At 45.4% G+C, this 23,908-nt stretch overlaps 1 protein-coding gene across 1 annotated transcript in view; it reads left to right on the forward strand.

The window, feature by feature from the left end:
- Positions 1 to 1,485: 1,485 nt before the first annotated feature.
- Positions 1,486 to 23,908, forward strand: part of LOC119404869 (zinc finger protein OZF-like) — a 145,923-nt gene continuing 123,500 nt past the window's right edge. Inside the window, exons 1-6 of the mRNA XM_049419393.1 lie at positions 1,486 to 1,604; positions 4,444 to 5,332; positions 6,401 to 6,460; positions 6,649 to 6,708; positions 6,852 to 6,911; positions 9,174 to 9,233. Of these exons, the coding sequence (XP_049275350.1) occupies positions 1,486 to 1,604; positions 4,444 to 5,332; positions 6,401 to 6,460; positions 6,649 to 6,708; positions 6,852 to 6,911; positions 9,174 to 9,233 (1,248 nt within the window). The remainder of the gene's footprint in view (positions 1,605 to 4,443; positions 5,333 to 6,400; positions 6,461 to 6,648; positions 6,709 to 6,851; positions 6,912 to 9,173; positions 9,234 to 23,908) is intronic.

Here is a 23,908-nt window from a genome sequence, read left to right on the forward strand (position 1 = left end):
AACAAGAAAATCATTTCAGAAATTTGATCAGTCGATGTTGATTCCCTCCACCAATGCTTAGAGGAATATCCGGCCGCACTTCGCTTGATGTTAATACGGAAAGAATGTACAACTTGCTCACACGCGTGTGCCATTTGCACCGAGTCCTGTACGTTTCTTTTGGTCGTTGCGCCAAAACCAAACCCGAGTTCAATTCAAGGAAATACATAAGCGAACTTTTGTTTGAACTTTGCTCACAAGTAAAGATAGACTCACTGTTGCTCGAGCTGCGCTGTAATGCTTTAGCCATTGAAACATCCCAATTATTCCATAAACATCCGCTGACATCACAGTGAAACTGGGCATTAAAAACTTATAATTTATTCAGTTCGAAGCTTCTTTCGCCAATGAGAGGAGTGGTTTTACGCGTCACATCGGCTAGGGCGGCATATGCGCCATGCAGACTGTGCTGTGCAACCAATTTTGGCAAGTCTCTGAAGTTGATTCATCACCCCTTTGTTTGCCAGAAGGCGACCTCCTCATTGTATCGAGGTCCTCAGTTTCGGAACATTTGAACAAAACACCTCGCGATGCCCTGAAATGTGCAAAAATACAGACATTCATTTACGTGGCTTCCCACGACTACGTCCTTCAAAGCTCCAATTGTTGTTAGGCTTGAAATGCCAGCATTGACGCTGTAATCTGATCATTGGTTTAGCATATTCCTCTGCTGCCGGCATTTGCGGCAGACACCATTTTTGAAGTCCCTGAAAGGCAATGAACCAGCACCATTTGTATATATATGAACCGTAATCATGAATAAAGTTTTAAAGAATTAAATTCCAGTGTTTTGTGTGCCAAAGCCATGATACAGTTATGAGGTATGCCATTGGGGGTGGGGGCTCTGGACCATGCATCCAAACCTGAGTGTGCCTCGGTGGTACAGTGGTTACGGTGCTTGACTGCTGACCCAAAGGCCTTGCGTTCGGTCCCAGCCACAGTGATGGCATTTCGATGGAGGCGAAATGCTATAGGCCTGTGTACTTTTGAAATTTCCAGAGCCCTCAACTACAGCATGCCTCATAATCATATCGTGGCTTTGGCACGTAAAACCTCATATATTATTTTTAGGAATCAAGCCAGGGCCTTCAAGCTCAGCAGTGCAACACCTTGGCTGCTAAGTTACCACAGTGTGTTAGATGTCAGTGTCAGCTTGTTACAAAGCTTTGCGTCACTCAAAAATTTGCACCTTTTGATGTGTACCAACACTACAGAACTGTGGAAGTCATTATTTACCTGTTCTCTTTCTTCATCGAAATGCTTGTTGCTTTCTTCTTGGGAATCTCACTGGCTGCTGCCATGCGTATATTGTTCTTGTCAGGGAAGTATCTTGTAGGCATCAATTGAGGAGAGGCTAACAGGTTATCATATATTGCACTGCAGTAAATTGCAATACATATGCAAAAATTTTTTAAAGTATGGTGCTGTTTTGTTGGGCTCCCAGACATGGACGGAAAACAAACATCTGAGCCAGCAGTCGTGCTGCCAGAGTTCATCTCTTCAACTCCAGAAACATGCAGCGCTGAAACTTCAAGAGGTGCAGCTATCACAGATGGCAGCCGAAGGTGAGCTTCGCCGAGTCTATTGAAATGTGATTTAAGCGTACCGTGTGTGCTTCTAATGAAGACTCTTGCAGTAGTTCAGCAGTGACTGTATTCTGCCGTAGATCACAAGGTGAATAGTTCGACTCGCACTACAAAGAGGACTGGAGAAATGGTCAGGGACAGCTGTGAACAACATGAAAGGCAGCACTAAAATGACCATCAAGAGGCCATTGTGTCTGAATGAAGTTGCCGAGCACATAAGTGTTCATAACGCTAAATGTTGATGCAGAAAGGCTCCTCTGGCAAGTTAATAGTATACGAAATTTGTATCTGCACATCACTAGTTATCATGAGCCAAATACTATTGCACTGCATGCAGCAGAGAATTTGCAATCTTGTATTGGAAGTAGTCAAAAATCACTTGCTCTCTCCAGGCCCGTAGCCAGAATTTTTTTTTGGGGGGGGGGGCGGGGGGGGCACTTGCATAAGACCTTGACTGTTTGAGAAAAAATACCTTTTTCATAATTTACTTTCGATCAAACACCCGCCTCACCAAAATTGCGGGGGGCGGGGCTAGGGCACCCCCCCTGGCTATGGGCCTGGCTCTCTCCATGCAATGTCATTAGCAGCTTCTTCGGAAGCAGGCCTAACAGTTATTGGAAGATTCGAAAGCATTCTCAGTAATACTGCCAAGGCTAATCTTGAGTTTAAAGGGGTGGTGCCACCAAATTTGTGGCTTATAGCTCCAGGAAGCATGATGCACGCACCAAAATTCATGTATTCTCGCTAAATAATTTAATATCGCCTTTTTATTTGGACAACTTTCGGTTTCGGTTTCTGGGCGCCGAGGTTGGGCAGTGACGTAGAAGTGTAGGAGGCGTGGTCACGTGACCACACAAGGCTGTGACGCACATGACCAGGAAGCGATCGAAACTCGGCGAGTGATGTAGCAACCGATGCTTTGCCGGTACTATAGTGAACTAGAATGTATTCTAGTTCACTACAGCCGGTACGTACGTTGCGGAAGTGGCGGAGGTCCGGAGGTCACTCACGTTACTACAGCAGATTTGGTGTGACGTCACTACAACTTTCGTTGCCCATCCTACAGATCTACGTCAGTGTTGGCGCGCTAGCGATGGGTTTCGATCGGGAGAATGAGCATTTAGGTACACTTTGGAAGTGAATTAAAATATATTCTAAACGTTTGCTGTGTCCGACCCTTCGTGTGGAATGTCCTTGCATACAAAGGAAACCCACAACAGGCTTGTTATAGCCTCGAAATTTGATGGCACCACCCCTTTAATAAATGAAAAGTGCACATGACTGTGACCTCATAAAACCCCGCCATGGTGGTCTAGTGGTTATGGCGCTCGACTGCTGACCCGAAGGTCGCGGGATCGAATGCCGGCTGCGGCGGCTGCATTTTCGATGGAGGCGAAAATGTTTGAGGCCCGTGTACCTAGATTTAGGTGCACGTTAAAGGGCGAGACAGACGGTACGATTTTTCATGCGATTCGACGTCCGACATGGCGGAGGGGAAACCGGAATGGTGACCTTTCATAGCATCGTACAGCCACCATTCCCTCTCCCCCACCGCCGCGTCGGCCGTCGGATCGCATGAAAAATCGGACCGTCTGTCCCCCGCTTAAAGAACCCCAGGTGGTCGAAATTTCCGGAGCCCTCCACTTCGGCGTCTCTCGTAATCATATTGTGGTTTTGGGAAGTTAAACCCCAGAGATTATTATTATTGTGACCTCACAAAGGCAGGAAAGCTATTTCATTCTTACTCTACCAGTCTTCATTGATTTCCGATCGCTTAATGTTTCTTTTTGACCCCTGTTCATCTCAGGAACACCTGGTTTACCACATGTGTACTCTTTCAACCAGTATAGATGCCTTATTTGCTCAATTGCCTCATATTTAGTATGGTACATATTGTTGCCTCCCAGACAACGTTTACATTTTATAAGTGCACGCTAGCTATCTTCCACATGCCTTGTGCCAGCTGCGCTGCATGAGCCGTGTGAGCTCATTGATATTGTGTGTATGGCGCTAATTGATAGGTCTTCACATTCTGTAATCTGGACATTGCTTTATCCATTGGTCAAGCTGGTGCAGGTGCTATATATGCACTATGGTTATGCATAGCTGTAGTCTGTAGCATATGGTAGATTCCTCGGCTGACAAGGTGCTCTGCCAATCGCATACTCTGACTGGTATCTGTTGGTGACGTTCCTCCAAGCACAGGGTAATGCAAGCTAGCCTAGTCGCCTAGCTCTTGACTGAGGGGGCCACACACACCTGAATTGGAAGTAGTGGCCAATGTATCATTCAGAAAAAGAGAGAAGAAAATGCTCAAGGCCATGATGCATGCCTGCATAACTCTTCAGCAGGGCCTGCAAAAGGCGGATGGAATCCTTGCCATCCACCTTGTGTAGTTACCAGCATGCAAGTAAGCACAAGAGGAGAGAGGAAACTAGACACCGGGTGTGATGCACAGCCTCCAACTCTGCTTATGCTTGAATGATTCAAAAATATTTTACAGCAGAAGATTCATGAGGCAGCAGACTCAACTTGTGAGGTTATTTGATATTTACTTAGCTGCCTAAGGGCCCCTTTAAGGACAGTTTCAGAGGCTATATCTAACGAAAGTAAGAGATTGTGCTACTGGTTAAACTTCTGTGAAACCTCAATCTGAAGCTGGCTGCATCCAGCCAGTTGTACAGGTTCTTCACCCAGGTGCTCTCCAATTTTTTGTCTTGTTGTTCGTCACGGTGTCTAAGTTTACACAGCCACGCGCCAACAACTGCTTAAATAAGTTTATATACGCTCTTTCTTTCTTTCCTTTTGCAATATGCAGAACCGCCGACGGCACTTTGGTAGGTCCAGTGAAGAAACATGGAGGCAAGTGTCACGAGTGCACCGTGTGTGGGCGGCGCTTTACAAGGAAGCAGTATCTGGACGATCACCGGATCTTGCACACGGGCGAGAAGCCACACGTCTGCCCAGTATGTGGCCGCAGTTTCGCCCAGCGCAACGGTTACATTCACCACCAGCGCATCCACACAAAGTGGATGCCCTACGCGTGCGAGCTTTGCCCGTCCAAGTTCTGCAGGAAGGAATCCTTGAACAGACACAAGCAGCTACACGCAAGTGGAGTGGAGCTGTACCACTGCGACGAGTGCAGCAAGGTGTTCACATCGAGGTTGGTGCTTCAGAGGCACCAGTGGTGGCACAAGGGGGAGAAGCCATACCCGTGCCGTCTGTGCCCAGCCACCTTCGTGTATAGCAAAGATCTAGACAGGCATTCTCTGGTGCACACTGGTGAAAGGCCGTACACCTGTTCTGTGTGCCACAAAAGCTTTGCGTGGAAGAAAAACCTCAAACTGCACATGCACCGTGTGCACAGCGGACCTGTTGAAAGTGTGGCCAGTGTTATTGGCATCGCAGAGCTTACACAATCAAGAGACGAAAAAATTTTTCGGATGCTGCCTTGTGCTGACAAGGAATTCTCGTGTCACCTGTGCCCAGCCGTCTTCGATTGCAGCAGTGATATGGACAAGCATGTGGTGGTGCACATTGGTGAAAGGCCGCACGTCTGTCCTGTGTGCCGGAAACGGTTCGCTTGGGAAAATAACCTTGTATTGCACATGCGCCGGAGGCACGGTGGAGTCAAGACAAGCGTGACAGCTGCCAACAGCAGTGGCGAGTCAACACTGCCGAACGACCTGCCATCCACGCTAGCTCCCGTAAGTGATGCACAATCTGTAATTTCAGAATTTCATCTTTTGATTCAATTGAGCTGAATGAAAGGAGAATTTAAGCCTTGTATTTCAAGCTGACAGCATTAAAAGTTGTATACTCAGGGGATAACTGAGAAAAAATGGTGGAATCACTACAGGAAGTGGTTCTGCATGGCCAATATTTCAGGCCATTGAAAAGTGTCTGTTTTAAATCAGTTGCATGAAAAGCATGCCAATGTTGTTTTTTGTCACCTGACAGGTGTGCCTTCTGTATATGGTAGTTCCATAAATTTGTATGCCATTCCTGCATTGCACTGCATTCCTTGTGTCATCCTGGGATGAATACAAAAAGAAATTACAAAAAAATTGGGAAGCTGCACTTTCTGATGGAGGGCTTAACTTATTGTGCAGCTGATAGCAACATTTTGTAAAAATTCCTGCAGGCACAACACGTGACAAATGTTGTTATTGCACCATTGTTGTCGTAGAAGAGTGCAAAAGAAAACAAAGGCTGGTGTGCGCTAGTGATTGTAGTTGCCACCAACAGAAAGGCGTATGCTGACTCCTGCGATGTTATTTCTGCATGCTGGTGTGTACCATTGGGCACAGTGCCGTGCCACATGAAAAAGCGTGAGGGATCTGTGTAAAATGTCGGACGCGACTCCTGTAGTCTCAGTTATAAAGGTATTCAAGGTTCTCAAGCAGTGTGCAATATATTGTGCACTGCTTTAGTACCTCTGTAATACCTTTAACATCAAACTGACGTTTCGCACATTGACGTCACACTGTGTTCACGTGCTGAAGTTTCAGCGCGTAATTCGAAAATGAAACTTAGATCTTCATTTTCTCTTCTAATAATAAACCTGTCATAGCAATGTCAATTACAATAGAGTTTTAAAAGAATAATTTATCTGTCTAAAGTGATTTAATGCATCTCTTTAATGTCCCTTTAAGGCACAGTAGTTATCTGCTGCTTCAGGTTAGTAGCGGTGTTCAAGTCGTGTATCCTGCATGTTTTGGGAGTAGGGGAAGTATGTTTTCGTAATCCAGAACTAAAAAAAAAAAAACTTTCAGGAAGTGACAAGCACTAACAAGATGGAAGAATCAAGTAGACCTACAAGCATGCTTGCTCCTGTAAGTGAAGCGCATTGTAAAAATGTGTAATTTTGCACTTTGGTTCTTCAGACTGTTAGCTTAAATAAGGGCAGTAGTTGCCTGATTAAAGTTAGTATTATTCAACTCATTTTCACGCTTGTAATTTAGAGATTTCAAGAAATCCGTTATTCAGAAGCAACTATAACAATAACTTTTCTTCTTTTCAGATTAGTGCAAATGTTGACATCAAGGCAGAACCGAGCAGTCCTGGAACAACACCTCCTCCTGTAAGTGAACCACAGTGTGAAGTTGTGCAGTTTTGCATGTTAGTGTCCGCAGTCTGAGCTAAGATGAAGGCAATATGGAATGGTGATGTGGTTATTCAAATTCAATTTATTCATGTTGTGCTCACGCTTTTTTTTCTTTTTAGAATAGGTCAAATGTTGACATCAAGGCGGAACCATGCAGTCCTGCAGCCTCGCTGCCTCCTGTAAGTGAAGCACATTGGGGAATTGCACCAATTTGCATCTGGATTTTTCGTACTGTGTGATAAAACAGAGGCATTATCAACCTGCCACCTCTAGCTTGCACTGTGAAGGCACTCTTGCAGTTCCTAATTTTGAAGATTGAGCAATCTGGTACAAAGGTAGCACGACCTTCACCCTCATGTATTGTGAGTGCATCGCAGATGTTGAAATGTACGCTTTTTTGTTGTCTGTACATATGACATACCATGGTGGTTATACTACAACTACATAGTGGTAAAAGAAAGCAACATAGGTCATCAGACCTATGTTGTGGTAAAAGAAAGCAACATGTATGAACAACACATGAACGATGGCTGCTGCTAAATTTTGGTGGATGTCGTACTGTTACTTGCTGAATCCATTCCAGTCTCTGCTGATATCCACCAACTTAATTTCATTGACATAGTGTACCGTTCGAATGTAGTGAAAATATTGATATGACTGCACTGCTTATATAATCGAAACCTGAATATTATCTTTTGATGTCTTTGGAGCAAAACCCAAGAAGGTGTTTATTTTGCATAATATCTGTATATTTACTAGAAATTACAGTTTCTGAAGTGGTATCTATCAAAGACAAATGAATGTTGATATCCATTTACTAAAAAGTGCTTGTTTTGATGACATCGCTGGCAGCTTTCTCTCTCTCTTGTGCCACGCTTATCTGAAATTCACCCACAGTGTTATGCAACATCTGTCACATCACTGCCACTCTACTTGATGGCATATTCATCATCAACATACTCTGCTTTTTCGATGTTTTAAGTCGTTTTAGCACACGTGCATATATATATGTGGATATATAGTTGACATTCTGTTACTGCAAATATTTTGAAGTAAGAATGTAAAAGAGTATTTTATGCTGGCATGACTAACTGAAATCAGCTTTTTGAACTGCCTGTGTGTTCATTGTTCAAATTGAATGCTTCATTGCTAGCTCAGTGCAGAAAAAAAAAGGCTTCAAGCTTGCATTAAACCACACAGAGCTCATACACAGCGAAGATGATTGATGTCATGCTTGTTTATTGCTATAACGAGGTTGAACTTGGCTGTATCTAGGCAGAACTTGGCTGTAACGAGGTTGAACTTGGCTGTAACGAGGTTGAACTTGGCTTTATCTAGGCAAAAGTTGGCTGTAATGAGGTTGCACTAGTCTTTATCTAAGCAAAAGTTGACTGTAATGAGGTTGAACTAGTCTTTATCTAGGCAGAACTTAACTGTAATGGAGTTGAACTTGGCTTTATCTAGGTAGAACTTGGCTGTAGCGAGGTTGAACTTGGTTAAAAATGAGGTTGAACTTGTCTGTAACGAGGTTGAATTTGACTCATGACACCGATGAGTTTCACTTTGTATGAGCTTTGCGCAGCATAGTGCAAGCTTGAAGCCTTTTTTTTAAGCAATTAAAGACCGAAGTTCTCAGAGCGCATACTTGTCCTGGTTGTACACGTGTTCTGGATTTTGCCGACGCAGTCTCTTCTGTTCCAATTCCCTGGCCACATTTTCCGGATCTGCTCGGCGCTGTAGATTTCGTTCTCACGCAGCGGGAAGCCTCGCTTCTCAAATCGCGGCTTCTTCCTCAGGAGTGCAATTGTGCTTTGGACGACCCATGGCAGCATATGGTTAGGCGCGAGCTGTACACTAGCTTTTATAACCACAAAATATCATGTGACAGTGGTGTGTTTCATGCCCCGCCACGGTGGTCTAGTGGTTATGGCGCTCGACTGCTGACCTGAAGTTCGCGGAATCAAATCCCGGCCGCGGTGGCTGCATTTTAGATGGAGGCAAAGATGTTTGAGGCCCGTGTACTTAGATTTAGGTGCACGTTAAAGAACCCCAGGTGGTCGAAATTTCCGGAGCCCTCCCCTGCGGCGTCCCTCATAATCTTATCGTGGTTTTGGGACGTTAAACCCCAACAATTATTCGTGGCGTGTGTGGCGTGAACCACACGACCATTGGTGTGTGGTTCCGAGCAGGTGGCAAGGTGCTCTCGGATTGACTACTGCTGGAGGTGGCATGATGGGAGGCGGAGTACAAGTCGGTGGTACGGTAGACCACGTGATTATTTTGGCGGGAACGGGACACATGACCTGCAAGGCCAGTGGCACAGTGGCACATACCCGTTAACGCCGCACAGGGGCGCATACTTGTTAAGATGATAATAGTTTTCTGTGATTGACTCACAGGAATGATTTGCTAAACAGCTTCGCTTTTAAAACCTTTTTCAGGTCATGACATGCACTGACATCAAGGCAGAACCAAGTAGCCCTACGACCAGGCTGCCTTCCGTAAGTGCAACCTGGAACTGTGCAATTTTACGGTTTGGGTCTTTACACCACAAGCTAAATGAAAGTGTGGTGATAGTGACTTCCTGTTGCGTCATGCTGGTACTACTTGGAAGTTTGATAAGTCTATTACAGTCGACGACCGATAATTCGGACTCCACAGGGAACGTAAACAAGTCCGAATTATCGAATGTCCGAAAAAACGAATGCGTCAGAAATAAATACTTTTACTTGACACTTCAGGGTCCCGGTGGCCGAAAAAAGTTGTCAATGCGTTGCTGCACGCACTTCCGCTTACGTGTAACCAAGTCCGCCCGTATCTCCGCCAGTGTGATGTGATCGCTGTACGATGACGAGCTGGTTTTGTTCGTGAAGGGAACGCGTCTGTACGGCATACTTCGTCTGTACTGCGCACTTAGCGGTTGCACAAAGAGGCAGCATGAATGGTGGCGCGCCGCGTTTGGGTTCTCGCATATTAAATGCGTGCACTACGCATGCAACTGCACCAGGTCACATGCACTACGGAGCAGTTGACCGAAGATGCTTATCGTAAGGCTTGTCAGCGATTGAGCCATACTGGCGCGTTTGCCACCTGCCGCCATCACGCCTCCGTGCATTTCCACTGCTTATCCGTAAAGACATCGCCGCACGGCGCCGTGATAGCGGCCCCTTTGAATTTCTGGTCCGCTTCACCCCATAACACTTCGGCATTGCGACAAAGCTGACTTTCGGATTCTGCTACTGTCGCAAACAGGTCGACTCACGAAAGCGCTGGTTCGAACCTCCGAGATGATAGACGCGGCAGAGGTGGGGGCTTCAATTATTGCCTTTCGGACCTGCAATTTGGGCAGAAAGTCCGAAAAATCGGACACCGAAGAGTTTTAGCGTCCGAAATTTCGGACGTTTTTGTCCATTGACATTATGGGGCTGGTGACGGTTCCGCGAAAGTTCTAGGGACCGTAGCGAAAGCGTCCGAATTTTCGAGCATGTCCGGAAAATCGGGCCGAAAAATCGGCAGTTGACTGTATCTGCTGCGTTTCGTTGTCGTCGGCGCTGGCTGTGAGGGCACCGTTGGCGCCATTTAACTCAGATCTTTTGAGACAGCAAAGCGTAAAATAAAGGAAGTCTCAAAATAAAAATGAACACACGCGCAAAACGCTTTACCGCAGACACGTTCGACTGAATGGCGGCGATAGCCAGTGCAGCGCGGGGATACAGGAACCGGAATGTAGGATGTTCGCGATGTCGATACGATTTCCCACAGTTGACCAGTGCCTCCAAGATCGGAATTTCCAATTACAAATCTCTGAGGCATAAAGTAGCGATCAAAATAAAGCCTCATGGATCACCATTTATCTTTCGTTTTAATCTCTGAGGCCATACTTTGTATGGTACAGGTGCTGGAGGAGATAATGGCTGGCGATTCGGCGGGCGCGACAATCTCGGACAAGGTCCGGATTATCGAATGTAGGTCTGGCAGCTGTCCGAAATATCGGTCGTCTTTACACGTTACTTCTATCGGATCATCGGCGGTGCCGCGCGACTGTCCGAATTAATGAGCATGTCCGAATTATCGGTGTCCGATTTATCGGTTGGCGACTGTACAATGTTAACGTGAGCTTCAGACCATCGCAGATTTGCTGCAAAATAAGTGGTGTGATACCCTTTCTTTGCGGCTATGTGCTTCCAAGAAAATGTTCACATCCATGTGCTTTTGTTTATTTGTTGTTGATATCCAGCACATTTAAGAAATGTGTTGCATATGGCACAGCTGCATATTAGCAGTAACAAGTATAATAGTTTTAAACAGTAATGCAAGTCATGTCTAACTAGTTCACTCCAGAATGCTTAATAACTGAAAGCACACGAAATGCGATACTCCTTTTCTTTTCTTTTTCTTGGTAGTGTTAGCCCTAGTGGTTTAATGTAAATGCTTCATCTCCATATGTATTCAAAGTAAAATGAAAACATATATTTTTTAGATTCTTGTTGAAATCAAGACGGAACCTAGTCTATCTCCTTGAACTTCAACCTTGGCTGGCCATGGCTCCTATACCAGCCATGACTTTTCCCCGGTAACAACATGTGGACGATCTCCATTTTTGGAAGTGCTCAGTTCTTGTCTGCTTTGGATATCTGCCAGCTGCTTTGACTGTGCCCTGGGATGAACACTGCCTGTGAAAGTGTGCCTGTTTGCATGAAGTTGACCGGGACCGCCTTCGTGAATGGTGGCTTTGGACAATGAATCTTACGCCACTCCTGGAGTAAATGCGTGGAACAGTCCTACGTGCTAATAATTTAATTACTCATTTGAAGAAACTAGCTTGATAATTATCTGGAGCCCTGCACTATGGCATGCCTCATAAGCACATCGTAATTTTGGCACATAAAAGCCCAGAGTTTAATTTATTTTTAATGGTAAAGCAACCTCTTGTTTCACTTTGGTATAATTAATAAGGTCATGCTGATACTGATAATAGGATGAAATGGCACAACTTCTGAAAGCTATATCTTCACTGGCTCGCACCAGTATTGATCAAAATTGGCCTGTATAGTCATTGTCGCCTCATGGCGCCTGCGCATCGTAGTTAGCTTCGCCACCGAGCAAGAGATGGTGCTGTGGTCATGCGGTGGCGCCACCTGGTGTGAAGCGAGGCTGCATGGGTGCATGAGGAAGAGCTCTTTTGGGCAGTGCTGCCAAGTCTAGAGCAATTTCCCTAGATTCAGGGGATCTTGGTCATATTAAGGGAAAAGGGAAATTTGTCTACGGAAATTTTTTGCGTCCACGTGGAGCAAGCAACTCGAAGGAAGGACCTCCCTCCCACCACCTCCTTTTTGTGTCTTCTTTCCTTCCTTTCTCTTTCACACCCCCTCTACACTCCCCCAGAGGCGCTGCACCGTTCCCAGTAGTGAATGGCGCAAAGAAAATTACATGTGAAAGTACGAAGTGCGCTGCTGTCACCAAAGGTGTGCTGGCAAAAAAGAGAATTGAAAACCTCCATGAACGGCTCCGAACATCACCATTTTCCATCATCACTGATGGATCTACCACTGATCTCCAAACTAGTGAAGATCAGTGGAATCACTTGACAAGGGTGGAATAAGAAACCTTGCTCTTGTAGCCAGAGTTTTAAAGGAACCTAAAATACGAGCGCATAACTTAAACAGGGACTTCGGAAGACAAGGACAAGAGCTTGTCCTTGTCTTCCGAAGTCCCTGTTTAAGTTAAGCGCTGGTATTTTAAGTATCATGAATCACCAACTCGCCCAATCAGCCATTTTAAAGGAAGACTGGAGCGTAATGGATGCCCTTTTTAACATTGCTTCCCGTTGAAGATGGTACCGCTGCTGGGCTTCATTAATTAATGGATGATTACTTCACTGAAGCGAACATAGACTACAAGAAGAAGATGATTGGACTTGCGGCTGATGGTGCAAGTGTAATGATGGGCAATAAAAGTTTTCTTTCGTCTCTCCTAAAAAATGACAATCCCAGATTATTTATCGGTGTGTGTGCCACCCATTTGACTTGCATGCCTCTTACACCTGCAAAATGCTCCCCAAAGGGGTAGAGGACTTGCCCGGGATGTTTACAATTATTATTTGTCGTACAAGCAAGCGGCCGCTTATAAGCATGCACAGAAGCCCTTTGATGTTTAGCCCCACAAGACATTACATCCGTGTCGGAAAATTATCGAGCAGTACCTCGCTCTAGTGGCCTTCGAAGGCCATAGTCGTGAGGACCGACTTTTAGCTGTTGATTCTATCCTCAGCCAATTGAAAGACCCGACGACTACGTCGCACTTATATTCCCTGGATTATGTTCTCCCACTTTTCATGACTGAACAAAAAAAATGCCGGCAGAAGGAACCAAAATCTACATGTTCTATGACCGCATTTCTACAGTCTTAGAACTATCGTTGAATGATATTTGAAGCCTCAGTACCTGCGTGACACACCACTAAATCGTTTGCAGCACAGAGACCCAAGCAACTTCGCCCTGCTGGAGGAAATATATCTAGGAATGTAAAATAACAGAGCTGAGCTAGTTGCTAAGTATTCATGTTAGAGAGAGAGGGCGTGCAAACGGCGTTTGTGGTGTCTTGACTTCTCTCTTGTGTCCGTGTTTGCACGCCCCGTCTCTAACATGAATATCTAGGAGGCAGGGTAATGTACGAGTTATCCAAACCAATCAACATAGACCCTACAGCTCTGCACAACTTCCGCCTCAGATGCCTTGGGTTTTATATTGGAGGCACCAGCCAGATCATCAAACAATTTCTTTTAGATGATTTACAAATCAAGAGGTTGGAAGCCATCAATCCGCATTCTGTGCTAGAGAAAAGTGTTCCTTCAGTTGCTCCTCTTGAAGAATCGTTCTTATCATTATTGACGGCAGACAACATCAACTAATCTTGACACTAAATGGAGGCACCTTCGAAACACAGACCTCGGTATGCCTGCAACCTTATACTACAACCTTATTGTGACCCTTGAGTACAAAATCATGCATTTCTTCAACAGATCTCGTCAGCAATGGGAATGGTGAAAGGGACAGCCGATGCACAATAGATGTTGGTTTGTCATGGCGCACTTCTGCACTGAGCAGACGTGGTATGGTTTTATATTGCCGTATTCTGGTCCACTTTCTGTTATCTTTGTTTAAAAACACAAGACCAAAAGAAAATGACGAGGGTCAAGCCATGTGTGCTACAGTGGCAGTGCATGAATGCGTTGGCATGCATAATACAAAACATGCATGTTTAAACTAACTGCCGTTAATCGGTAAAAACATATGTATTTATTAGTGAAAGTATCTTTAAATTTATGGCACCTTAAGTTTCAATTGCACAAAACTTCATTTTCTTCGTAATTGCGTTGTTATAAATGCGAAAAGATACACCAACCAACACAGAGCGCACGAAGGTCACTTCGCTCGCTGAAACGGCCATCAAACAGAAATAAGTAACAACTCTGACATTTAGTTCGCGCCTGATTCCCCCCATCCCTCGCAATATGCACCCTGTCTACAACGCAGAACGGCGCGCCAACCGTGCTAAACATCTCAGCAAGAGTTACAAGGGGGCCACGCATGTAGCTTACGTCGACGCAGCAGAGTACCCACAACAACCGGCCATGGCGCTCGCTGTTGTCATGGGACAGAATCCTGTAACTACCACCACCAGCTCCCTACTCACCACACAACCCGAAGAGGGCGAAGAGGCTGCCATCGCTTTAGCCTACGCGACGACTACCGCCTCTTGCATTGTTAGTGACAGCAAGACAGCTATCCGCAACTTCACCAAGGGCCTCATTTCACCGCAAGCGAACTGCATACTTGCAAGTACATCCCCATCTCGTCGCCGCCAAGTTCATTTAATCTCGGCTCCGGTCCATTCGGGCCTTGCTGGGAACGAAGCCGCTCACGACGCTGCCCGAGAAATCGTCCACCGGGCGCGTCACCCGTCATCAGAGCAGCTACCCTTTCGACGAGCCCAGCAGGCCGAGTCCTGGTGCGGCCACGCGAAAGAAAGAATGGTCACGTATGGTGAAATTGCCATGCATTACCGTAGGGCAAGATTGCACCCCCTGACAAATCGCTAAATAAGCAACAGTCGACAACATGGCGATTATTACAGACTCGAACATTCCCTACACCCACGCTGTACAGCTGCATATACCCGGACGTTTACACACCACAGTGCAAAGCTTGCGGGATGGCTCGCGCCAACCTCGACCACATTATCTGGGCATGTCCCGCAGCGACACACACCACCAAACACAGCAAGAACCCTAAACTTAAGATAACCACGCCTGAGCAGTGGGAGGCTATGCTGCTCAGCGCGTGCCCGGATGACCAACTCTGGGCAGTCTGGCTAGACGAAGACGCCGCCAAGACCCAAGGTCTGGCCGCCGCCTGAGGAAGGGGGGCTCCGGTAGGGCTAGTCTCCCGGCCCCCGCCTCCCTTGACCCCAGCAAGGACACAAATAAAGTTACGTCTCTCTCTCTCGTCCTATGTGCACCTGTTCATTCGTTTCGTGCGTCCTTTGTTTCAGCAGTGCGCTTTAAGTATCGAGCTGTGACGCATGATAGTGTGCGTTCTCTTCGTGCGTCCTTTGGGCTCGAGCGATGCGTTGGCAATTTCGAGCTGCTTTCCGTTCTTTGTGTTACATTGCAATTTGTTGCTATCACATTCATTGCTTTGCCGTTGCGGCGAAACTGACTTTTTTCTGCACGAAGACTGGTCTCCTTTGAGGTTGCCCTTGGAAACGCGCTGATCTTGCGTGCGTTTTGCTTGTTTTTCTTTCTCGTTCGCGTCATTTTTTGCCGCGGCTCCGCGTAGTGAACGTCTCGTGCGCTTTGTTTTCTGCACTGTGTGCTGGCACAGTGCAGTGCTGTTGCGCCTGCAAGTGCACAAATGGTTATGCGCTTTTTATGATACGTCAAGCGCAATTACTTGCGCAAGAAGCAGTGGCTGCACAACATCGGCCGATAGAACTGTTCCGACAAGCAGCAGTGTTTTTTTTGAGGTAAGGTGCCTTTCTTATGCGCGTCAAAGCATCGCCTAATGCTGCATTTTACAACTTTTTTTTGGCGGTTATTTGTTCGTTGCATAAAAGTCCTCAATATGCTGCATATTCTGCTGAGAGCCCATCACCGCGCATGTTGTTCAGTCTTAAATCCACAACTATAGAATCTGCTTTCCGCTAGGAACAATTATGTGCCACGACATGGCTTCTCGATTGCGCTTGTCGCGATTGTTAGAATATGCTTAATGTGAATGTTTGGTGAAGGTGATACTTCATTGCACAAGAAATTCAGAGCGAGAAAAAAGAAATGAGTGGACGAAAGACACTGACTGGCGCTGGGGGGGGCTTCCAATGTCGTCTTGTGATGCGCTGCCAGGTATGACACGGACCGACGAAAACGCAAGACAAGACGCAGTTATGCGCGAACTAACAACTTACTTTATTTAGAGGAGGAGGAGGAAGAATATCAACCAGACGCACATCCACTTATCCACTTATTTACAGGCTCAAAAAAGAATGGAGGAACAGGAGAAAGGAGGGAAAATTTATTAAACAAGTATAATAAATAAATCAAAATAGGCGTCACTCAGGCGCTTTCATGAAAAGACAAGCGAGAAGACCATGGCATCTTCACTTTAGCTGGCAGGTGGCTGAAAACCACCATACAGTGTCCATGAAGAAGTTCATGAACTCCGTGCCGGCGAATGTTTCGTGCACTGCAATAAAAAAAAAGAAGAAGAAAAAGAAAGTGCATTATTTTGTATGTCTTCATAAAAACAGCATAGTATTAAGCTTTAACAGTTATTTAGTTATGTTTTATCGTCTATCTGCAACATATTTTTGATGCTAGTGTGTTCACTACCATAAAAACAGCATAGTATCAAGCTTTAACAGTCGTCTAGTTACGTTTTATCGTGTATCTGCAACATATTCTTGATGCTAGTGTTTACTACGACAGTAACAGTCGGTGATATTTTTGTATTTCAGCAGGGTCCATGCAGACCATGGCATTTACCTATGGTCCACATTGTGGACTACACAAGCTGTACAAGTACACATCAATAGTATCTACTTCTATATCACCCTGTCATTACGACTGTGGCATATAGTACAAAAAAAAAAACAAAGTGGGAGTTCCTGGCTTTTCTTGTGTGACGTATCAGACTTTGCAGCATAGTATCAAGCTTTAACAGTTATCTAGTTATGTTTTATTGTCTATCTGCAACATATTTTTGATGCTAGTGTTCACTACCATAAAAACAGCATAGTATCAAGCTTTAACAGTCGTCTAGTTACGTTTTATCGTGTATCTGCAACATATTCTTGATGCTAGTGTTTACTACGACAGTAACAGTCGGTGATATTTTTGTATTTCAGCAGGGTCCATGCAGACCATGGCATTTACCTATGGTCCACATTGTGGACTACACAAGCTGTACAAGTACACATCAATAGTATCTACTTCTATATCACCCTGTCATTACGACTGTGGCATATAGTACAAAAAAAAAAACAAAGTGGGAGTTCCTGGCTTTTCTTGTGTGACGTATCAGACTTTGCAGACAGTTGTCTAGCGTGCGTGAAGCATAGGACTATATATCTACCCTTTAAAGGGGTCATGGTCCGTTGTAAATGCGAAGCATTTTTATAGCAAACCACAGGCATTTCGATAATTTCTTTCCATCCATCTATTTGTCCATCCGTTCGTCCGTCCATTAGCATGATTTGCCTGTCGCTTACTTCATGGAACCATTTCTATGAATCGTGTGGGACATACTCGCAATACCATGGGCCGGGGTATTTGGGCACACGGTAACCCGAGCGAAAAGAATATTTTTCGCTCGGGTCGTCGCGGTGTCTCTGGCCGACAGCTGCTTTCCCACGGGAGTGTTGTGGTTGCTGAAACACCTGTGCAATCTGCCTGTGAACGGGAATATAGCCGGGCTTCTCTCTTGTCGGCGCTGTGCGGTCCAGCAAAGGTCAGCAAGGTCGGCTACAGTCCCGTTTACAGGCACATTGCCCAGGTGTCCCAACCATCCGAACACCCCCGTGGGAAAGCGGGTGTCTTCTAGAGACACTGCGACGACCCGAGCAAAAGGACGCGTGATTCACAGTCAATATCGAGCGAGTCGTTGGAAATCTTAGCATGATAGTGTGAAGCGATGGCGTGCCACAGAAAATACGATGTTGGCAACAGCGGCGTGGTCGATGAGCGAAAAATTGCTACGGAAGCAAAGAATAAATATCATGGTTCCAGCTGGTATCGAACCCAGGCATTCTTCATGGCAGTCGAGTATTCTACTAAACAGCTACTCCAGTGCTTTAAACTGCCCCAGAAAAAGACCCTATACAAGAGTCATGGTGGGACAACAGCTATTGTAGTTGCAGTGTTGGCTATACATAGTTTCCATTGATGTCACTGTGGCCGACATCTTAAGGTACCAGCTGGTTGAGATGCTGTGCAAACTCTTGCTCGAACGCGCGGAGCAAGAAACGGTCCACCAAATTAGAGCCGGTGCCCCCAAGCATCTTACATAGCCACACATTCACGTTCTTTTGTGTTCCACACTCTCGACAATGTAACGATAGATTAGAAGGTAAGCGTCCAGTTAGCGATCACTTATGTTCCAATAATTTCTGGTTAATGCAGCGGCCCGTGTGTCCTACGTAGAAGCGGCCGTAGCTGAAAGGAACGTTATACACCACACCTATACGGCAATCACTGAATTTGTTGGCGTGTTTTACAAAACAAATATCGGTCTGCTTCTTGTCTTTTACTCGCACATTCTTCCTCTGTACCGCGGCACAAATCTTAACTAGCTTATCGTAAGCCATAAAAAAAAACAACGCTGTATCTACGTCCTACTTTCCTTAGCCTGTGAGATACGCAATGAATGTACAGTATTCCTACGACACACTTCTTCCTATCGCTTTCTGCAACCATGCTCGGACTTTATATAACGGATTTCTTTAAACGTTCAGTGACAATGGCCACTGCAACACGAGGATAACCTACATCTAAAAGACGTGTAACCTGTGCGTTAAAGCTGAGTGATAGCTTTAATAGTGATAACTTTCAGAAGCACAAGGATTGAATGCAAATAGCAGCAGTACCTGGTGAGCCCTTGAATGAACCAAGCAACATTTACAGTATACATAGAAAAACAATCACCTAACCCTATGATATGGAGATGTACAGTAGCGCCCAATATCACTTGCAACATGGGAGCGCGTGGCCACAAGTTCAAAGACTGCGCATGGCTTCCACTAGCCCTTATTTCCAGAGCTAAATGCTGTTCTCTCAGGCGGGGACGATTCCAAATAAGAAAATATTTTGTTGTTGAAATGAAAACAAGTTAAATCCATTCGCAATTTTTGAACTCATGAGGCCACAAGCTCCCAGTGGACCAATTTTAGACTGCGAAGGATCTAAGCTACACCCCATTCTTCTGTGTAAGGTAGCAAGTGCCTCAAAGTTGACAGACGGGAATGTTGGTGACTGATCATCATAATGTGTTAACCTACGCTCGCAGCTGGACAAAGCAGAGATCGAAAAAGGAAGTGAGAGTATTGCATTTGTATCCACATTGTCCTGTTCTGTGCAGGACAATGTTTTGTTGGTCATGATGACAGCAACAAAGCACCCGTAACCCTGGTTCACTCTCATCCTGCATTTCCGAAATGTCCGATTGTACTGTAGTGACCATTGGACTATTTATTACCTCACCGTTTGAAATAGGATGCCATTAAATATCATCATTAATAGTCATGGGAGTATGCCAGCCCTTTGACCCACCCTTTTATTACACATATAATCTTCATTGTTGCACAAACGGGCAAAAGTTGCCTTGCTCGTGGGCATGGCTACATCACTGTCCATGTCAGCTCCTGCCAAATTTTGAATGGGCTTGACTGGTGGAAAATATTTAACAGGATAATTCTACTGGTGCACAGCAAGATAAAAGATGTTCACATTCGTTTAAAGATTTATGCATCTGTGTGAGAATATATTTTCATTGACTTGAACGTTATTTACAGCTCACGTAAGAAGTTCCGCAAAGAGCGGCATGGACTATGTACATCGTGTGTGCCATCAAACATGTCTTAAATGCAGAGCCTGGTGTGAGAGTCGAAAGATTGAACTCACATGTTTGGCTTGCGATGAAATAATCAGCGCCCGCTGCCGCTGCCATGAAGATCATGGTGATCGCGTTCGCACAGAACAGCTTCGTTAATCGTTGAACATCCTGTCCCTATGGAAAAGAAAACGCAAAGTAGCATATAAAAACTCTGCCAAGAGCTTCGCAAGCTCTGAGCTGCCTATCACTCTATTCGAAAAGTAGGTCACTAGTAAACGATTCTGGTAAGCACTTTTATGCAAGAACTTTTTCCAAAAAAAAATGCGGACGAGAATCGAACAGAACTTGCACGACAGGCACATTGGGCTTAGCTGAATGCGCTGCTGTCGTGACCTGTAATTCAACTCCTAAGCTACTGCACAGCAGCAGCCGTACAGAGCTATTCTGGTGCTTTGTGAATGAATAATATGCACGAATGTGATGCCGTTGTTTTGACAAACAAATGGCATTCTTCATATAATTTCAATGAGGCCATGTGCCTCTATCTCAAACACATATTTATTATCTACATGCTAGAAGTGAGGACAACTTTCTAGATATTTCACTTGCTTCGAATAATTTCTGCCTAATCCATCTCGACCTGTGGCGTACAAGTGGTTTTTTACGTCACTTAAGCAATAGTAAGATGGCCAATTAGAACCTTACATTGATACAAATGGTTAAGTTTTAGAAAAAGACTACTTGTGCAAGACCTTGCTCATTTTGCCGTAAGACTCAAAACTTTCCAGCACTATATGAGATCTGTGAGCATGTTTTCAAGGTGGAAAATGGCATTCTAGGTAGTAATTCTATTAATTAAACTCTGCACCAATATACATGTTACGTACCTGAGCGTGCATCAATGGCAGTAACTTCAGCCTGTTGATCGCTGCAGCTACCCCGTGCCAGACCACTACGATGCAGTGGCAAATGTAGGAGATGTCCGAGGTCACAATTGGCAATAGACAGAGCCCTATGTCCTCTGCCTGTAGGGTTGATCCCAGCGTATCCAGCCTTAACAGGAAGTTGCGCCGGACTGCTCACGTGAGCCAGCTTGCCTCCTGTGCGACGTGCATGTAGACGGTGGCCTTGTGCACTGCAGATGCCGCGAAGAGCAGGACGAATATGGCGGCAAGGTTCTTGGTCTTCACGTAGGTCGATATGGACACAACGCGCGAGTCATGCTGGAAAGGAAATAGAAATGAAACAGTGAGAAAAAGAGGGGAAAACTGTGACGCAGGTCCCACTCTTTGTGGACATCGGTGTATGTGAAGCTATGATGAAACTACAATGCAAAATGGCACACTGTGATAACTATCACGCCGTAATATGTAACAAGAGCGCGACCACTAACAAGTCAGCTAATGGAATGGCACAGCGAATTCGAACCTATGTGCTTCAGGGAGCCATAAACTGGCAACAGCACTCTCACATAGGCCAGATGACATAGCTTTGCAAGGAAAAGAAATCAAATGTGTATAACCAATTTATCTGCTCCAGAGGAATATGCGAGTGCTCTTGGGAAACAATGCTGTCATCATTTGCCTAGAGTTGTATGTGCCAGATGAAATAGAGAAACGAAAGGCAACAGATGTCACAGAGATACTGAGTAAAGGACAGAGGAATTTCACAAAGGTACGTTGTGTCTAGAATGCGTGTCTGGCAGAGTTTTATCACAAGTCAGACTGCAGACGTAGCACTGCAGATGTTTGCCTAGGCCTGGCTGTGACATGCTGCAGTGAGCCAACCTTGGCTGGACGTACGAGTGGTTATGTTGGAACTGATTCAACAGCGAAGGTGGCAGCACACAGAGCCACATAGAAAATCTATTACATTGCATGAAGTGCTGACTTCTAACAAATGGTGCTTGATGAGCCAAGGTTACACTAACCAAGAGAATGCGCATGCACAGTGGCCGAAGGCTGTGAAAAAAACCCCACTAAGCAAAGATGTGACACTGTACTGCTACAATAAAAGCCACGCCGCTGCAGTTCAGTTTTTTAATCCAATAATTCGATAAATGGTATGCTAATACACAGTGTGCCCGATCTGGCGATTTGAACTGCCTCAATGATTTCTCTGGTGAAGCTTTTCTTACCAGTGCAAATGAGAACGCACTTATCGAGTGACAGCATGCACTCTTTCCACGGTGGTGGCTGGAATAACTGGCGGCGATATTATGAGAACTATTAGAACGTTTTTGGTGTGCAATATTTGGGCACCAGTAGGTCTGTGACATTTTCACGTGACAGCGCAAAGGAATAATTAAACTTTTCGACGACTAACAACAACGAAGCACAAGAACGTATTCGCTGCCTGTCACAAGGGTGTGGTTTATTCCTTCGTGCAGTTCCCATTCAGCAATCTTGGCTACTTCCATTGGTGTATTCTCTGAACTAGTGCTTTCCTTTCTGCCTACCCCTTTTTTCCCACGTAACAATTTCTGTGCGCACAGATTCACAGGATTTCGTTCAAGGGGGGGGGGGGGGGTACTTGTACAGTATTAACACACACACATGCACGGAGTCGCTGGCGTTTGAAAAAACACTCCCCGACACAGCATGTGCTGATATGCAAGCGAACGCATGTCTTACCCATGGCCGTTCTCTTTTAAAGACTATAGTCTTTCTTGGGGAACTTAAATGCAGTGTAGAGAAGAAGAGTGGCCTCAGCGGCATTGCTCTGCGCCTCAGCGGCATCGCCATCGCCGTGAGCTCGTGGTTGCTGCGCTTAGCCGAACGCTGCTGACCGCTGCTTGTTCACACGCATTCTCTGCCAATAAACCTCTTAGCAGCAGCAATTTTGATCTGTGTCACCCGGTTCAGCGATTCAACCACCCGGCCAAAGTTTTACTTGCTGAACGCCCAGCCATCTTGAACTGGTAGCGCTGTTCATACTGGTGAACATTGTCAATCAAAAAGCAAATGTTACTCACATCTGATGCGCAACATCAATACGTGAGTATTAGATGGTGTGTTCCTTTACTAGAAAATACATAGATACATAATTATAAAGACCCTTGTGTTTCTTAGGCTGCGCTGAAAATGCTAGTGCTTTTGGGGCTGCGCTGCAAATGCGACGCTACGAGCCAGATGCGGCGATTCAATATAGAGGAGGAGGACACGTGTAGTACGGTCGGCAGAAGACTATCTTTCGACGATATTTGCAGCGAAGCGCGCAGATACGCGGCCAATTTTTTCTCCTGGGTGTGTGTGTCCAGATAAGATCGAGCACGAGGTCCCGGTCACTATTGCAGATTTTGATGAAATTTACTGTAGGCCTTGCGAATTGGCGCAAATGGCGCAGTTGGACCACCACTGGAATGGTTACCGAGTTGCGATTCGTGCGCTTTTTTAATTCCTGTATTCATTGTTAATTTCTCGCTACTTCTATTGTGGCGTGAACACTGATCGACCTTAAATATGTGAGTCCTAGTTGCTTTTTTATTGTCACTGCTTATATTACTCTGCGTATCTCTGTCCCGCATACAAACATCTTGGTTTTTTTCCTGACTCCGACCCATTAACTGTCTGCTTGTGTGCTGAATGTCGAACAACCTAGAAGCTTGTCACTCACCGTCGACGACTTGGCGCCGACGACGTCTGGTGACCACTCGTGACACATAGGTTTCCTATTTGCCAGGACGGGGAGTGGCAGTGCTATCGGTGTAGATATCGAAGTAACTATTCATTAAATGAGGCAGAGAAAACAACTTCGTCGTTTTTGTACTCTTTTAGGGTGTATTTTTTCAGTAGTATTTTTATGAGGTGTCTTCTTGAGCGACAGTGCGAAGCAGTATCGGGGAATAAGCCCCCACCTCCCCCTTCCCGAGGAAATATTTCATTAAAATCGGCAGTTTTCTTCTGCACGGTAATATGACTTACTAACCACCACCGACCTGAAGCCACCGAGCTTCACTAAGTGCTGCGGCGCGTAATCAAGGAGTGGAGAGAGATAAATGCATACATTTCACGCCAGATCACAATATTGCACCATAGAACAGGGCGGATTTTGCCTATCTAATTCATTCA

This window comes from Rhipicephalus sanguineus, chromosome 9 (genome assembly GCF_013339695.2).
Source record: "Rhipicephalus sanguineus isolate Rsan-2018 chromosome 9, BIME_Rsan_1.4, whole genome shotgun sequence".
Lineage (NCBI taxonomy): Eukaryota > Metazoa > Arthropoda > Arachnida > Ixodida > Ixodidae > Rhipicephalus > Rhipicephalus sanguineus.